Source organism: Rhinopithecus bieti, unplaced genomic scaffold, assembly GCF_001698545.2.
Source record: "Rhinopithecus bieti isolate Rb0 unplaced genomic scaffold, ASM169854v2 scaffold_425, whole genome shotgun sequence".
NCBI classification, from domain to species: domain Eukaryota; kingdom Metazoa; phylum Chordata; class Mammalia; order Primates; family Cercopithecidae; genus Rhinopithecus; species Rhinopithecus bieti.
The window spans coordinates 1,591,076-1,604,963 of record NW_016803361.1 but is presented as its reverse complement, the minus strand read 5'-3'; the positions used below and the strand labels follow the sequence as shown (position 1 = coordinate 1,604,963).

The window sequence follows — 13,888 nt, the reverse complement described above, 5'->3', positions numbered from 1 at the left end:
AGACTCCATCTCAAAACAAAAAACAAAAAACACAAGCTGACTGCCATGGTTCCCCAGACACACTGCACTTCCCTCCCTCTGCACACTTGCTTGTGCTGTTCCCTTCTGCCTGGAACACCTCCCAAATTCCGTGAGGGCCAAAAAGCTCAAGTCTGCTCCCCAGCATTCTGTTTTCCTTGCCCAGTGCTCACCTTACTTTGCCTGGGTGCATTCTGGCCTCCGATGTGGCACCTAGCATAGGAATTTGTTGTGTGAAAGAAAACAAGTTCTTTTTTTTTTTCCTGCCCTGGTCTGTGGCCAAACTTTTTTGCACGATGTAATTCATAACCTCCCTCTGAAAGAATTACAATTCCTCAGTGAGCTGAGATCGCGCCACTGCACTCCAGCCTGGGTGACAGAGCGAGACTCTGTCTCAAAAAAAAAAAAAAAGTACAGGGATTTTCTATACATCCTTCACCCACCCTCCACCAATGATAATGTCTTACCTAACTATAATATGATGACCAGAACCAAAGAATTAACATTGGTACAATGTCATTAACTAAGGACTTCATTTGAATTTTGCCAGTTTGAGTCTGAGGCTGCAGTGAACTGATATCACCACTGTACTCCAGCCTGGGCAACATGGTGAAATCCCATCTCTACTAAAAATACAAAAAAACAAACAAAAAAAAATTAGCCAGGCATAGTGGTGTGTGCCTTTGGCCCCAGCTACTCTGGAGGCTGAGGCATGAGAACCGCATGAACCCGGGAGGCAGAGATTGCAGTGAGCCGAGATTGTGCCACTGCACTCCAGCCTGGGCAACGAAACGAGACTCTCTCTCTCTCTCTCTCTCTCACACACACACACACACACACACACACATACACCAAAAAAAAAAAAAAAAAAGGAAAGGAAAGGAAAGAAAAGAAAAGAAAAAAGAAAAAAAAATTAGCCAGCTGTGACTCCACACACCTGCAGTCCCAGCTAGTTGGGAAGCTGAGGTGGGAGGATCGTTTGAACCCGGGAGGCAAAGGTTGCAGTGAGCCATGATCACGCCACTGTATTCTAGCCTAGGCTGCAGGAGTGAAACTCTGTCTCAAAATAAATATATATATATAACAAGAAAAAAAGGGAAAAGAAAAAAGAAAAGAAAACCAAGATGATCAGGATAAATAGCTAATGCACGCAGGGCTTAATACCTTAGGTGACATGTTGATAGGTGCAGCAAACCACCATGGCACACGTTTACCTATGTAACAAACCTGAACGTCCTGCCCATGTATCCTGGAACTTTAAATTAAATTAAAAACAAACAAACAAGAAGACAGTGTTGTGCCCACTCAGTAGCTGTAGACCTAGGTGGTGGGGAGGTACTAACATGGATCCCAAAGGGCCCCAGAAGGCAGGTGGGGCCGGGGAGAGAACTGCCTTGTAGGATGCCACATGACTTGAGAACAAAGATAGCACCAAGAGGACAGGGGCCCTCATTCCCATCTGGCTTAGTTAGCCTCCTCTGAAAGCCTGTTTCTCTTCCAAGCCCAATACCTGGCTGCTCCCCCGTTCCCTGGCAACATCAGGTTGGTGGTGTTGAGGCGTCTGGAGGTGCCCCTTTTCCAGAACCTGAGACCAGGGTAGCTGTTTCATACAGCCTTAAATCAGGCCCAGTGATAAGGTCCCAGGCCGGGGCCCACACGCAGAGGACTGCTGGAGAGGGAGCCACCTCCCTCCATCCCTGCCAGACCTCAGGCTGCCCACAGAACCCCTGGAGTCAGAGTGAAGGCACACAAAGCTTTATTGGCTCCGTTCCAGGCAAGGACATCAGTGTGGGGCTCTTGCCTGCTCCCATCTGTCTTCCCTTGGTGGGTCTTCAGGGGCCTCAGGGTCTGTCTCACCTGCGCTGTGTCCTCCCAGCTCTCCCTCCAACAGGGGCCATCTTCTGCGGCAGACCACACTCATGGAGTTGAAAGGGCCCATGATCCCTGTGGGGAGCCTAAGAAAGTAGGGATTTGGGCACAGCATCTCACCCTGGGCTGCATAGATGGCCCCATAGGAGAGAAAACAGACATGTGTGTGAGCCAGCCTTGCTGGGGGCAGGGGCATCTCCATCCGTGGTTAGATGGCTTCCAAGCAGTCATAGATCTAGTGTCTGCGGTTGGGCAGGCTGTGGCTCTGGTGGCTCGGGTGGCCGTGGTGACTGTGGCCATAGAAAGTGTGTGTGTGGTTGGCACCAGCTATGGTGTTTTCCCGCTGGGTGAGGAAATTCTTTTGCAGCTTCATCTCTACTTCCTCGAGGGCCCTCAGCTCCTCCTGGTTGATGTCCTTGGACTCCAGGTGACCTGAGTGCTGGTAAGCTGTGGCCCGCTGCAACATGGAGTGAGCCAGGTGCCGCCCCTGGGTGTCAATCTCCTTGGTGCAGGCAGCCACAGCGGCCCACATGGCCTCATCGGTGGATGGGGCTTTTCCAGACTCCTGGTGGATCTCTTGGATCACTGACGGCCCAGATGTCTTCTGCCTGCTGGTGAAGGAATCCCGGTGCAGAGCGGAGCCCACTTCTCCGTGCCTCGTGGTGAAGGTCTCCATGTGAATTGTGGTGCTGGCCTCTCCACTCCCACTCTCAGTCTGGGTAGCATTGCCACTGGTGCTGGTGTTGTTGTTGCGGGCCAGCTTCTCTTCGGAAAGGCGGCTAAAGTGAGATTTAATCCAGCTTTCATTCTTTGCTTTATGGGATTCTGGTGACTTGTCCTTGTCTGGTGGACACTCAGAGGTTACCTTTCTTCTCCTCTTTTTCTGAACCCACAGCATGAGACCTCCACCTCCTAGCAAGAGGGCAGTCCCCAGCACCACCTTGCATGATGGCTGCTGGATGAGCTCCAAGAAGGTCTCCAGGACCCTACACCAGGCAGGCAGAGCTAAGAGCACGCTGGGCGATCTCTGGTGGTATGGTTCATGCTTGAAAGGGCAGGCTCCCCAAGGATGTCTGGCGGGCAGGCCCCCTGCTGCACCCTCCCTAGGTGCCCCCTACCACCTCAACAATGAACCCCATTGTGAGGAAGGCAGTTGGGGGTGGGGTGGGGAGAGTGGGGTGGGGAAAGGCTGCAGCATCCCTCATGTCTAGCCTGGCATGCATTGCCTGAGGCCTGGGTCCTGTCTCCTCCTGACAGCTGTCCCCAAGCTCAGTGAAAGGGCCGCTTCTCTGATTCTGAGTCCTGCCTTCTGCTTGGAACCCATTCTACAACTTAGGCCTTTGTATCTTCCAGTCTTTGGTTTCTCTTTCTCCTGATCTGGTGGTCCCCGGGGGCAAAGGATGCTGGGTCAGGCTGGCCATGGCAGAAGGACCCCCTTGACGGGGCTGGCATCCATTCCTAGCCATCTGAGACCAGAGAACCCTCCATCCAGGGCCCATGTCTGCTGCCAGCCTGGCATAGTCCATCCTCATTTGAGCCCCTCACCCCACTACAGGGCAGAGTTCAGAGGGAAAAGAACCCAGGAAGAAGCTCATTCTGGAATAACTAACATGAGGTCACAATGGGCTGAGGGCGGGGAGGCAAGCAGTGGGCTGAGAAGGCAGAGTGGACAGGACAGGGGACTTCATTGGGTCTAGATTCCGGACGGTGGCTGCTACCTCTTGCCTTAGTGATGCACCTACAAACCTGGAATTTGTCCCCCCATGAATAGGCATGGTTCGGGTTGTGAGCAGCTGAGCTTGCTGGCAAGGCTTTCCATAGGTGCAGACAACGAAAAGCCTAATTAGTCTCCAAGGCCTCTCAGGGTATAGACAGGCCTGGGCCACTGTATTTTTTTTTCCCTCGAAAGCATCTAGCCCATTAAAAAAAAATAAGAAATGCCAAAATGGGGTTGTAAAAATTGTGATGCTTTAAGCAAAATATTTTCTTTAACAGAGTAATGGTTTTAATATATACAAAATATTATATCATTGCAAGAAAGCATGGTGCACTCTACATATGGAAGAAATAGGACGCAAGCATTTTATGAAGAACCTTATCTTCCCGGTCCTGCTGCACTAGTCCTGTGGTTGGCCACTAACCTCATTTGGAAATAACAATTCAAAGTCCATCTTTGAGGGTGTTTATGGGTGTGAGTTCAGGGCCATAGAGCCCTTCTGTAATGACCCCCTCCTCTAGACTACGGTCATAACTTTTATTTAAAAAGAATACTCTTGGCCGGTGCAGTGGGTCATGCCTGTAATCCCAGCACTTTGGGAGGCTGAAGCAGATGATCACAAGGTCAGGAGATCGAGACCATCCTGGCTAACATGGTGAAACCCCATCTCTACTAAAAATGCAAAAAAAAAAATATTAGCCGGGTGTGGTGGCAGGAGCCTGTAATCCCAGCTACTCAGGAGGCTGAGGCAGGAAAATGATGTGAACCTGGAAGGCAGAGCTTGCAGTGAGCCGAGATCACGCCACTGCACTGCAGCCTGGGAGACAGAGCAAGACTCCGTCACAAAAAAAGAAGAAGAAGAAAAAGAATACTCTTTATTCAAATAATCAGTACGAATTAGCGATGCTGAAAAGATTTTTTTAAAAAGAGCTACACAGGGCCAGGCATGGTGGCTCACGCCTGTAATCCCAGCACTTAGGGAGGCAGAGGCAGGCAGATCAGTTGAGTTCAGGAATTTGAGACCAACCTGGGCAACATGGCAAAATCCCATCTCTACTAAAAATACAAAAAATTAGCTGGGCATGGTGGTGTGCACCTTTGGTCCCAGCTACTTGGGAGGTTGAGGTGGGCAGATTGCTTTAGTGCCAGGAGGCAGAGGTTGCAGTGAGCCGAGATTGTGCCACTGCATTCCAGCCTGGGTGACAGACTGAGACTCCATCTTAAAAATAAACAAATAAATAAATAAGAGGCCCAGCACGATGGCTCACACCTGTAATCCCAGCACTCTGGGAGGCTGAGGCTGGCAGATCGTGAGGTCAGGAGTTCGAGACCAGGCTGGCCAACCTGGTGAAACCCCATCTCTACTAAAAATACAAAAATTAACCAGGCGTGGTGGCAGGCACCTGTAATCCCAGCTACTCAGGAAGCTGAGGCAGGAGAATTGCTTGAACCTGGGAGGTGGAAGTTGTGGTGAGCCGAATTGCGCCACTGCACTCCAGCCTGAGCAACAGAGCGAGACTCTGTCTCAAAAAAAAAAAAAAAAAAAAAAAAAAAGAGAGCTACAGAGTTTCAGGGAGTGCTTTCCAGAAGAATCTCTAACTCTTCACTGATTCATCCAGGGCAGCTTCCCACCTCCTATTTATTTATTTTAATAGAGACAGGGTCTCACTATATTGGCCAGGCTGGTCTCCAACTCCTGGTCTCAGGAGATCCTCCTGCCTTGGCCTCCCAAAGTGCTGGGCTTACAGGAGTAAGCCACTGAGCCTGGACCCCGTCTCCTCTTTAGAGGACCTTTAATGGCTGCAGGAGGCCCTTACAATGTGACATATTCCCTCCTCGGCCTGAGTGTTGGGCTGCAAAGTCTACCTCAGGGGCCAGGACAGGGCAAGAGAAATACAGATGTCAGAGCGAAAGTTGTTTGCGTCTTCCTTCCTGGGCATTTTGGCTATGCCCCAGAAGCAGGGAAGGGACCCTCTATCTCTGACAGTGTTCTCTGTGACAGTGCCTGGGAAGGATTATACTGACCCTGTGGCTCAGAGCCTGAAGGCTCAGTTCCTATTCTAAAATGAGGAAACTGGATTTGAAAGGTTAAGTGACTAGCCGGGCGAGGTGGCGGGCGCCTGTAGTCCCAGCTACTCGGGAGGCTGAGGCAGGAGAATGGCGTAAACCCGGGAGGCGGAGCTTGCAGTGAGCTGAGATCTGGCCACTGCACTCCAGTCCGGGCGACAGAGCGAGACTCCGCCTCAAAAAAAAAAAGAAAAAAAAAAAAAAGAAAGGTTAAGTGGTTTCCCCAAGGTCTCTGTTAACTGGCAGAAGTGGCAGGATTCTTGCCCAGGTCCTCTGACTCCAGATGCTGGGCTCTTCCTACCACACCCCGCTGGCTCTCTGGTGTGTGGGTGAGTGATCAGATGGAAGCTGGAGCCAGCATAGCTTGCGAGGGAGACAGACAAGTGGGTATGTGCGGCCCACGGCCTGCCAAATCCCCAGAAGCCTGTGCTCCTGGGCACCCCATGCCCTCTGCAGGAGTGGGTGGGTAGCACGGAAGGGAGGGTCCAGAGAAGAGTCTGGGGGTCTCTGTGGATTCTCTGGGTGGCAGGCAAGCACCAGATGCAAAGTCCACCCTCCCCACCCTGAACTAGAGCGTCCTTGAACCTTGAAGCTGAAGTAAGGTCTTCTACTTAGAGGCTCAAAATGCTTCTCACTTCAGGAGAACCAGGACCTCACCAAACCTCCAGGCCCCACGAGCCAAGCACCAGCAGAAACTTAGAGTTGTGTCCCTGCTCAACGTGGGCCTCCACAGGGCATTCGTTGTCCCCAAGGAAGGGGCACATTCCCTCAGTACTGAGCTATGAATGATCAACGTGTCCACCAGGCCAAGGGTCATAGTCACAAAGCAACTTTGCCGCAATGCCAATCACACTGTCACTTTAATCATTATTACTGTTGGAATCAGTACCTTCCAATGCATATTACTCTACAATTTATAGCATGCTTTCAGTTGCATTCTCTCAGATTTTTTTGTTCAACCATCCCATAATATGAGCATTATCACTCCCATGTGTCCGATAGGGATAGCAATCATCCCACACTAAGTCAGTGCCAGAGCTGTGATTTTTTTTTTTTTTTTTTTAGATGAAGTCTTGCTCTGTCACCCAGGCTGGAGTGCAATGGTGTGATCTTGGCTCACCGCAACCTCTGCCTCCCGGGTTCAAGTGATTCTCCTGCCTCAGCCTCCCAAGTAGCTGGGATTACAGGCGCCCACCACCATGCCCAGTTAATTTTTGTATTTTTAGTAGAGACGAGGTTTCACTATGTTGGCTAGGCTGGTCTCAAACTCCTGACCTCGTGATCCGCCCACCTCTGCCTCCCAAAGTGTTGGGATTACAGGCGCTCACCCAGAGCTGTGATTTGAAACCAGAGTCCACGGTCTACATGATACTGCCTCAATAGGAGCCACACCATTCCCAAAGCTGACCAGACACTCTGTTGAAATAGTGTGGCCTAGCAGCTCCAAAGGGTTTATAATGCAAGTCAGTGAGGGAGTAAAACGGAGCATGGGCCATGCAGTCAGACGAGGTGCAAATCTCAGCTCAGCTATGTGTTAGCCGAACGACCTTGGGCAGTGACCATGTTACTCTGAGGCCCGGACTCCCATCTGTGGGATGGTCCTATAGAGAGCACTACCTCAGAGGATTGTGCGGTAAGGAATGGGGATGGGCGGAGCAGGGCAAGCAGGATTTGCCATTTTCTTCTACATTCATTTATTGCGCCTGGGACTCTGTTACATGTTGAGTGTTGCAAATATCATCTGGTCCCTAACCTCAGAGTGGGGGAGACCCATGTGTAAAGAGAGACGGGATCACAGGAGCCACAACAGGGAGAACTAATTCTGGCAAGGAGGCTTTGTCCAGAAGAGAATGTACAAACAAACTTTGGAGGGAACTGGGACTGTGGCTGGACTGCCACGTGACCCCAGCCACATGCCCTCACATCTGCACTGAGTAACAAGGTTGACAAGTACTTTCACACCCATTTTCCAGTCCAACCCCAGAATCACTCTGGGAGCTACAAAGACACGTTAACAGTTTACAGCTGGGTAAACTGAAGCAGGTGAGGTTTAGCTTAAGTTTACAGGCCAGCAAGGAGCTTCCTGCCTGTCTCCTGACTCCAGACCAGTCTCCCCTGTTCCTCTCCAATAATAAAATGACCCACTGAGTACCAGACTATCCCTGGACAGCTTGACAGAGCCTGTGTACCCTCCCTTGGTCTCTGGTTAAAGAGAATAGGGTCACTCACATCTCCCCAACTCCCACATAGGACAGCCCCGCTTACCTCGGAAGGGGAAGGTGCCCAGTTTGTGCAGATTCTCCTCCAGTTTCCCATAGTCCACCTCTGCAGTGGCAGTGAAGGGGGTGGTCACAGGGGGGTAGATGCCCGCAATGTCCACCTTCTTCCCCTCCCCTGAGGCCCAGCCCCTCACATTCCTGGACAGGCTCCTGCTTAGCCCCTGCCTCACAGAGGACCAGACTTGGGGACCCAGCATCTCTGCAGGAGGCCTGAGGCACAATTGGTCTATGTCCCGGAGTGAGACTTAGTTTGAACTCTTTCTAACCCCCATTAATGATCAATGTGTCTAGTTAAAAATTTGTGGCCTCCCTGACTTGTGGCCACTGGGGCAGGCCTGAGCTGGGTGTCCCCAGGGTCAGGAGCAAGGCCTATAGGCCCCAGGGGGCCCTCTTCCTTCTGGGTAGCAGCTGGAGAAATGCCACAATCCAGTGTCCCTCTGGCCAGATGTAGGACTGGTTTCTGGGATCCCAATACTAAAGGGTATCTCCAGCGGGATCTGGGCCCTCCTCCCACAATTCCCAGCCCCAAAGCCAGAAGCCTAGCCAGGTTTCCACGGGCAGTTGTGAGGTTGGTGGAGCTGATTGGCTGAGCAGGCCCTGCCCTGTGGGAGGCATGGCAAGGCTGGGCAAGAAGCTGCCTGTGGCGGGCTGTCCCTCCCCTGCCCTGCTCCCTTGCCAGGCTCCTCCTGCCAAGGCAGCCACGTGACAAGCCTGTGCTAGCCACAGACAGCCCCACAGGACAGCAGTCACCAGGAACGGGGCCCAGGATGAGTGTATTACCGTCAATCCATGCAAGGGCCAAGCCTGGCCCTAGAGACGTGGGAAGGGGCAGGAAAAGTTGCATCGTGGGAAGCTGGGACGTGGGAAGGGGCAGGAAAAGGGCAGGGAAGAAAGGAAAAGAGACCACAGTAAAGCAGCTGCGGGGCTGGCTCAGAGGGCCAACTAGCTCCCAGTTTTCCTCCTCCCCAAGCCAACATTTGCCCCCAGTCTTCCTTCATTCCCAGAGATTTCAGACACAAATGAAAATGAACATCACAATTAGCAAAAACAGCTTTTTTATTGTGGTAGTTTGTGGGTGCTCCTGTATCACGCCGAAAAAAGGCTGGGCCCTCAGCTCTGAGAGTCATTCTTAGGACCCTCTGGCTGCACACAGAGAGGGGCTGGGTAGCTGGCTGTGCTGGGGCACAAATTCACTGGGCTGGCACGGGCTGAGGGGTCTCCCGCCCACTCTCATCAGGCCCCTCCAGTCCGTTATGCTCAGCCCCCGGCTCAGGATGCTCCAGGGCGTGCCGGGTATCAGTCTGCCACAGCTGCACCAGATCCGTGGGGGTCTTTCCTGCCTGGGGTGGCGGGGTGGGGTGGGGCGGGGGCAAGAGAAAATCTGTTCACTCTCCTGAAGGCTTTCACAGAAGGTACCCTCATCGACACCACCCGTGCTTCTCAAATGGGGGCAACTGGCTACGTGTGAAGATACTTTTGGTTGTCACACTAGGGGACAGGGTACTACTGGCATCTAGTGGACAGAGGCCAAGAATGCTGCTTAAACATCCTACAACACATAGGACAGTCCCCTACAACAATCACCCAGCCTGAAATGTCAATCATGCTGAGGGTGAAAAACCCTCATTTATACCTTCTCCAGATTTTCCTGCTTTTCTCATTATCCCCTTAGCCTTTCGTGAGCCCGAGGGACTCTCCCATGCCCTCCTTTTGTGAATGCTCTGGGCCCCAAAGAAGAACTTGGACTAAGTGTTCCCTAGTCCGAGGTGTTCCCTGGGCACCTTCCTCTTCCAAGGACTTCCTGCCTAGATCCTAAGAAAACTCAAAGACCACAGGAACTGACATGGAGTGCTAGGAACTGTCATGCCAGCCAAGTGCTCGGTCCCTTCCAGCTCTGGCCCTTCATGATTCTGGCCTCCTTGGGCCTGTACGTGAGGACCCCTCTGGCCCAACTGGGGGTCTTTGGGAAGTCCTCTTGCTGCCCCTCCTGCTGTCTCTCTGCACTTGCACTCTGGCACACATAGAGACACATAGAGAATGGGGCGGGCAGTTGGCATGGTGCTCTGGAAGAGGACAACTTGAGGTACTATGGAGCTGGCTAGAGCCAGTGACACATGTGCCGAGGCACGGGCTGCCCCAGGGGCCTGGACGGCCCCTGCACTGTGTGAGTGCTCACGCCAGTGACTGAATCAGGGGGAATGAGCTTACCAGGTTCTTGGTCATCATGTCAGCCCCATGCAGGAGCAGCAGTTTGATGATTTTGTAGCGGTTGAGCCTCACGGCGTCATGCAGGGCAGTATCCCCTTCCTAGAGTCAGAGTGGCACTCAGCATGGCCCTTGTGGGCAGTGGGAGGGGCAAGGGTGGTGGGAGGTGGGCTAGAGACCCTGCTCAGGGCCAAGTCCTGAAGGCCCCAGGAGGAAGGACACCACCTGTAGGGGCCTGCAGGCTGCCCATGCACCCATGGCGGGGTGAGCAGCGGACAGGCTAGCACTCACTCTGTCTCTGGCATTGATGTCCAGGCCCAGGGATAGAAAGTGCTCCACAATCTCCACGTGCCCTGTCCGAACTGCCACGTGCAGCGGGGTGCTCAGCAGCTGGGTGGGAAGAATCAGGAACTGCTGGTTGACAGGGTCAGAACTATGGTACCCTTGGGGAGCAGGGGCTGTCCTAACTTCAGCTTAATCCCTCTTCCAAGTCCTAGTGCCAAGGCCTGAGCCCTGGAGGGGCAGAGAATGGTACATTTCCTACCATCCTATCCAATGGCCCAACTCTGAAGACTTAAATGCCACTTCCTCTAGGAAGCCTTCTATGATTCTTCTCTCACCCAGCTGCTCACTCTTCTACCCTTCTTTGTTTTTTTTTTTTAGATGGAGTCTTGCTGTGTTGCCCAGGCTGGAGTGCAGTGGTGCCATCTTGGCTCACTGCAAGCTCCGCCTCCTGGTTTCACACCATTCTCCTGCCTTGGCCTCCCAAGTAGCTGGGACTACAGGCGCCCACCACCATGCCCAGTTAGTTTTTTTTTTTTGTATTTTTAGTAGAGATGGGATTTTACTGTGTTAGCCAGGATGGTCGCAATCTCCTGACCTCATGATCTGCCCACCTTGGCCTCCCAAAGTGCTGGGATTACAGGCATGAGCCACCGCGCCTGGCCCTACCCTTCTTTTAATAATCATAATAGATGTCGTTTATTGAGAGATGACTATGTAATGGATATGGCAAAAGCTTACAAGACATTTGCCTTATGTTGAACAAATAATTCATTTACATATGTTTTCCCACCTAATCTACACAAGAACTCTGCAAGACATTTTACAGATGAGGAACAGAAGCTCAGAGGCTGTCACTTGTTCAAGGTTCTACATGAAAGAATGAATGAATAGAAGGATGGTGCATAAATAAATGAATGAATGAAGGGATAAATAAATGGAGGAATGGATGGATGAATAGATAGGTAGATAAAGGATAATGGCGGAGAACATGAACAAATCATGCATCTTTTGAGTGGTCCTAAAGCCCCCAAGACAGTGAGTCTCTTGTTCTCCCTTCTTGTCTGCTCTTCCTGCTCCTATCCTCAGATGGTGGTTCCTCAAGGGCCTGTGTGGATGGCAGGGACCAATTCGTGGGCTGGGAGGCCCAGTAGGATACTGTTTTAGCTTCCCTGCTCTGCAGCCAGAAACCAGACTAGCTCACTACCTTCCTGCCCCCTGGGCTTTCCTGCCCTTGGACCCCTGCCTTCCTCCCCACAGCCACCCCAATATCTGTTGCATCTGAGCATTGTTGCCTCACCTTATCCCTCACATTGGTGTCTGCTCCTCGGCTTTGCAGAAGTTTCACCACCTCTAAGTGGCCCCCGCGGCAGGCCCAATGCATGGCTGTGCAGTCCAGCTAGAAGGAAATGATGGGGTCTAACTACAGAGCTGCAGGGAAGAAAGCATCTGGGGGGAATGGACTCCAGCCAGAAGGGCAGAGGGATATCTAGGAGAAAGGTACAGGGAGCAGGCCTGGGCATGGGCAATGGGCCAAGTGGAACAGAAGAACACTCAGGGCCCATCTGGTCCAAGCCAGACTCACAGAGGATGCTTAGGGAGGAGAAGGGGCTAACTCAAGGTCACATAAGCCACTGAGGTGGAGTCTGGCCCCTGAGCAACCTGTTTATGCTTCAGGTTGGCACAGGTGTCTGGGAGAGGGTGTCTGTCAGTGCTGGACACACTCCTGTCTCCCATTGAATACCTGCCCTCCTACTCACCCGATCCTGGAAGTCCACAGTGGCTCCACTAGTTAGAAGCTTCTCCAGGATTTCCACGTGGCCTTCCAGGGAGGATCGGTGCAGTGCTGTCCGACGGAACTGTCCCCAGAGAGGCTGTCAGGGCCTGGCCTCTGGCTCCAGGCCTGAGCCCGTCTCCCACCCAAGCTGAGGCCCAGGCCTCTCCGACAGCTTGATTCTCACCCCTGTGCTTGGCCCCCATGTTTTCTGTGTTCTGCCAGCTCCCTTATGCTCTATCCAGACCAGCCTGGGAGCCCTCTGCCCCAGGGAACCCGGCCTTCTCACTGCCTGCCAAGCACATCAAGCCCTGCCTCTACACAGGCGGTTTCCTCTGCCAAGCATGACTGTTTTGCCCTCACTTCCTGGGAGTGCTTGATGAAATCTGCTATTCCTTCAAGATGTAGCTCAAATGCCATCATTTCCTTGAAACCTCTAGGCCAGGGATTCCCTAGGGCCCAGATAACCCTTAACTGTGAGAGTGTGTTTGAGGGCAAGTCAAGTCTTGCTGGACTCCCCAAGTGCCTAGCACAAGGCCAGAATGAACAGGTAACACTGATCACTGATTCCAGGAAAAAATAAACTTTTCCCCTTCTCCTTTCTGCCTTGGACTTTTGAAACGCTCAAGCCACAATATCTTTCCATATTCTCATGATCCAGTTACAGGCCACTGTGAGTATCTTTCCATATTCTAATGATCTGGTTACACGTCAGTCTCCCCAAGGAACCAACCCCGGCCTGTTTTATTTATTTATTTTATTTTATTTTGTATTCTGGCACCTAGCATGGCACCCAGAAGTAGGAGGTACTTGGACAGACTGAAAGGATTAAGACTTTGGAGTCTAAAAAACAGAAAGGACATGCGGTCCAAGTCTACAATAATGCAGACCAAAGGTGGAAAACCACTAATGTGCCAAATTCCAGGATATGACAGCAAGAAAGCACCCCAGAAGTGTGAAAGAGGCAGTTTCAGGGAAAACAAAAATAAGTATGATGGATGATGAAAAATTTAGAAAATATGGCTGCAAGAGGGGCCGGACACGATAACTCATGCCTGTAATCCCAGCACTTCAGGAGGCTGAGGCAGGTGAATCAACTGAGAACAGGAGTTCGAGACCAGCCTGGCCAACATGTTGAAACCCTGTCTCTACTAAAAATACAAAAATTAGCCGGGTATGGTGGCGGGCTCCTGTAATCCCAGCTACTCGGGAGGCTGAGGCAGGAGAATCACTTGAACCTGGGAGGCGGAGGTTGCAGTAAGCCGAGATCACGCCACTGCACTCCAGCCTGGGTGACAGAGTGAGACTCCATCTCAAAAAAAAAAAAAAGAAAAGAAAAGAAAATATGATTGTACAACATTGTAAATGTAATTAATACCACTGAATTGTACACTTAAAATGGTTAAAGTGGAACATTTCATGTTGTTTTACCATGATAAAAAAATTAAAATGGGCCAGGCGCGGTGGCTCAAGCCTGTAATCCCAGCACTTTGGGAGGCCGAGACGGGCGGATCACGAGGTCAGGAGATCGAGACCATCCTGGCTAACACGGTGAAACCCCGTCTCTACTAAAAATACAAAAACGAGCCGGGCGAGGTGGCGGGCGCCTGTAGTCCCAGCTACTCGGGAGGCTGAGGCAGGAGAATGGCGTAAACCCGGGAGGCGGAGCTTGCAGTG

At 51.8% G+C, this 13,888-nt stretch overlaps 3 protein-coding genes across 5 annotated transcripts in view; all 3 read right to left on the bottom strand.

The window, feature by feature from the left end:
• HOGA1 (4-hydroxy-2-oxoglutarate aldolase 1) overlaps nt 1-8,518 on the bottom strand; it is a 32,674-nt gene extending 24,156 nt beyond the window's left edge. Inside the window, exon 1 of one of the 3 annotated variants that reach the window (XM_017880197.1) lies at nt 7,937-8,518. In XM_017880197.1, coding sequence (XP_017735686.1) covers nt 7,937-8,147 — 211 coding nt within the window. In that variant the 5' untranslated portion in view covers nt 8,148-8,518. The remainder of the gene's footprint in view (nt 1-7,936) is intronic. The other 2 variants (XM_017880190.1, XM_017880184.1) reach the window with 2 other exon arrangements.
• On the bottom strand, nt 1,758-3,435 carry CUNH10orf62 (chromosome unknown C10orf62 homolog). The gene has a single exon (XM_017880223.1). The coding sequence runs from the start codon at nt 2,783-2,785 to the stop codon at nt 2,123-2,125; it is 663 nt and encodes a 220-aa protein (XP_017735712.1). The 5' UTR covers nt 2,786-3,435; the 3' UTR covers nt 1,758-2,122.
• A 470-nt stretch (nt 8,519-8,988) lies between the features above and the next one.
• ANKRD2 (ankyrin repeat domain 2) overlaps nt 8,989-13,888 on the bottom strand; it is a 12,028-nt gene continuing 7,128 nt past the window's right edge. The window contains 5 exon segments of the mRNA XM_017879785.1: nt 8,989-9,290; nt 10,159-10,257; nt 10,447-10,545; nt 11,738-11,836; nt 12,198-12,311. Of these exon segments, the coding sequence (XP_017735274.1) occupies nt 9,141-9,290; nt 10,159-10,257; nt 10,447-10,545; nt 11,738-11,836; nt 12,198-12,311 (561 nt within the window). The 3' untranslated portion in view covers nt 8,989-9,140.

What these genes read in the sequence shown, in the direction of transcription:
- CUNH10orf62 (XM_017880223.1), bottom strand. Translation starts at nt 2,785, where the DNA reads ATGCTGTGGGTTCAGAAAAAGAGGAGAAGAAAGGTAACCTCTGAGTGT.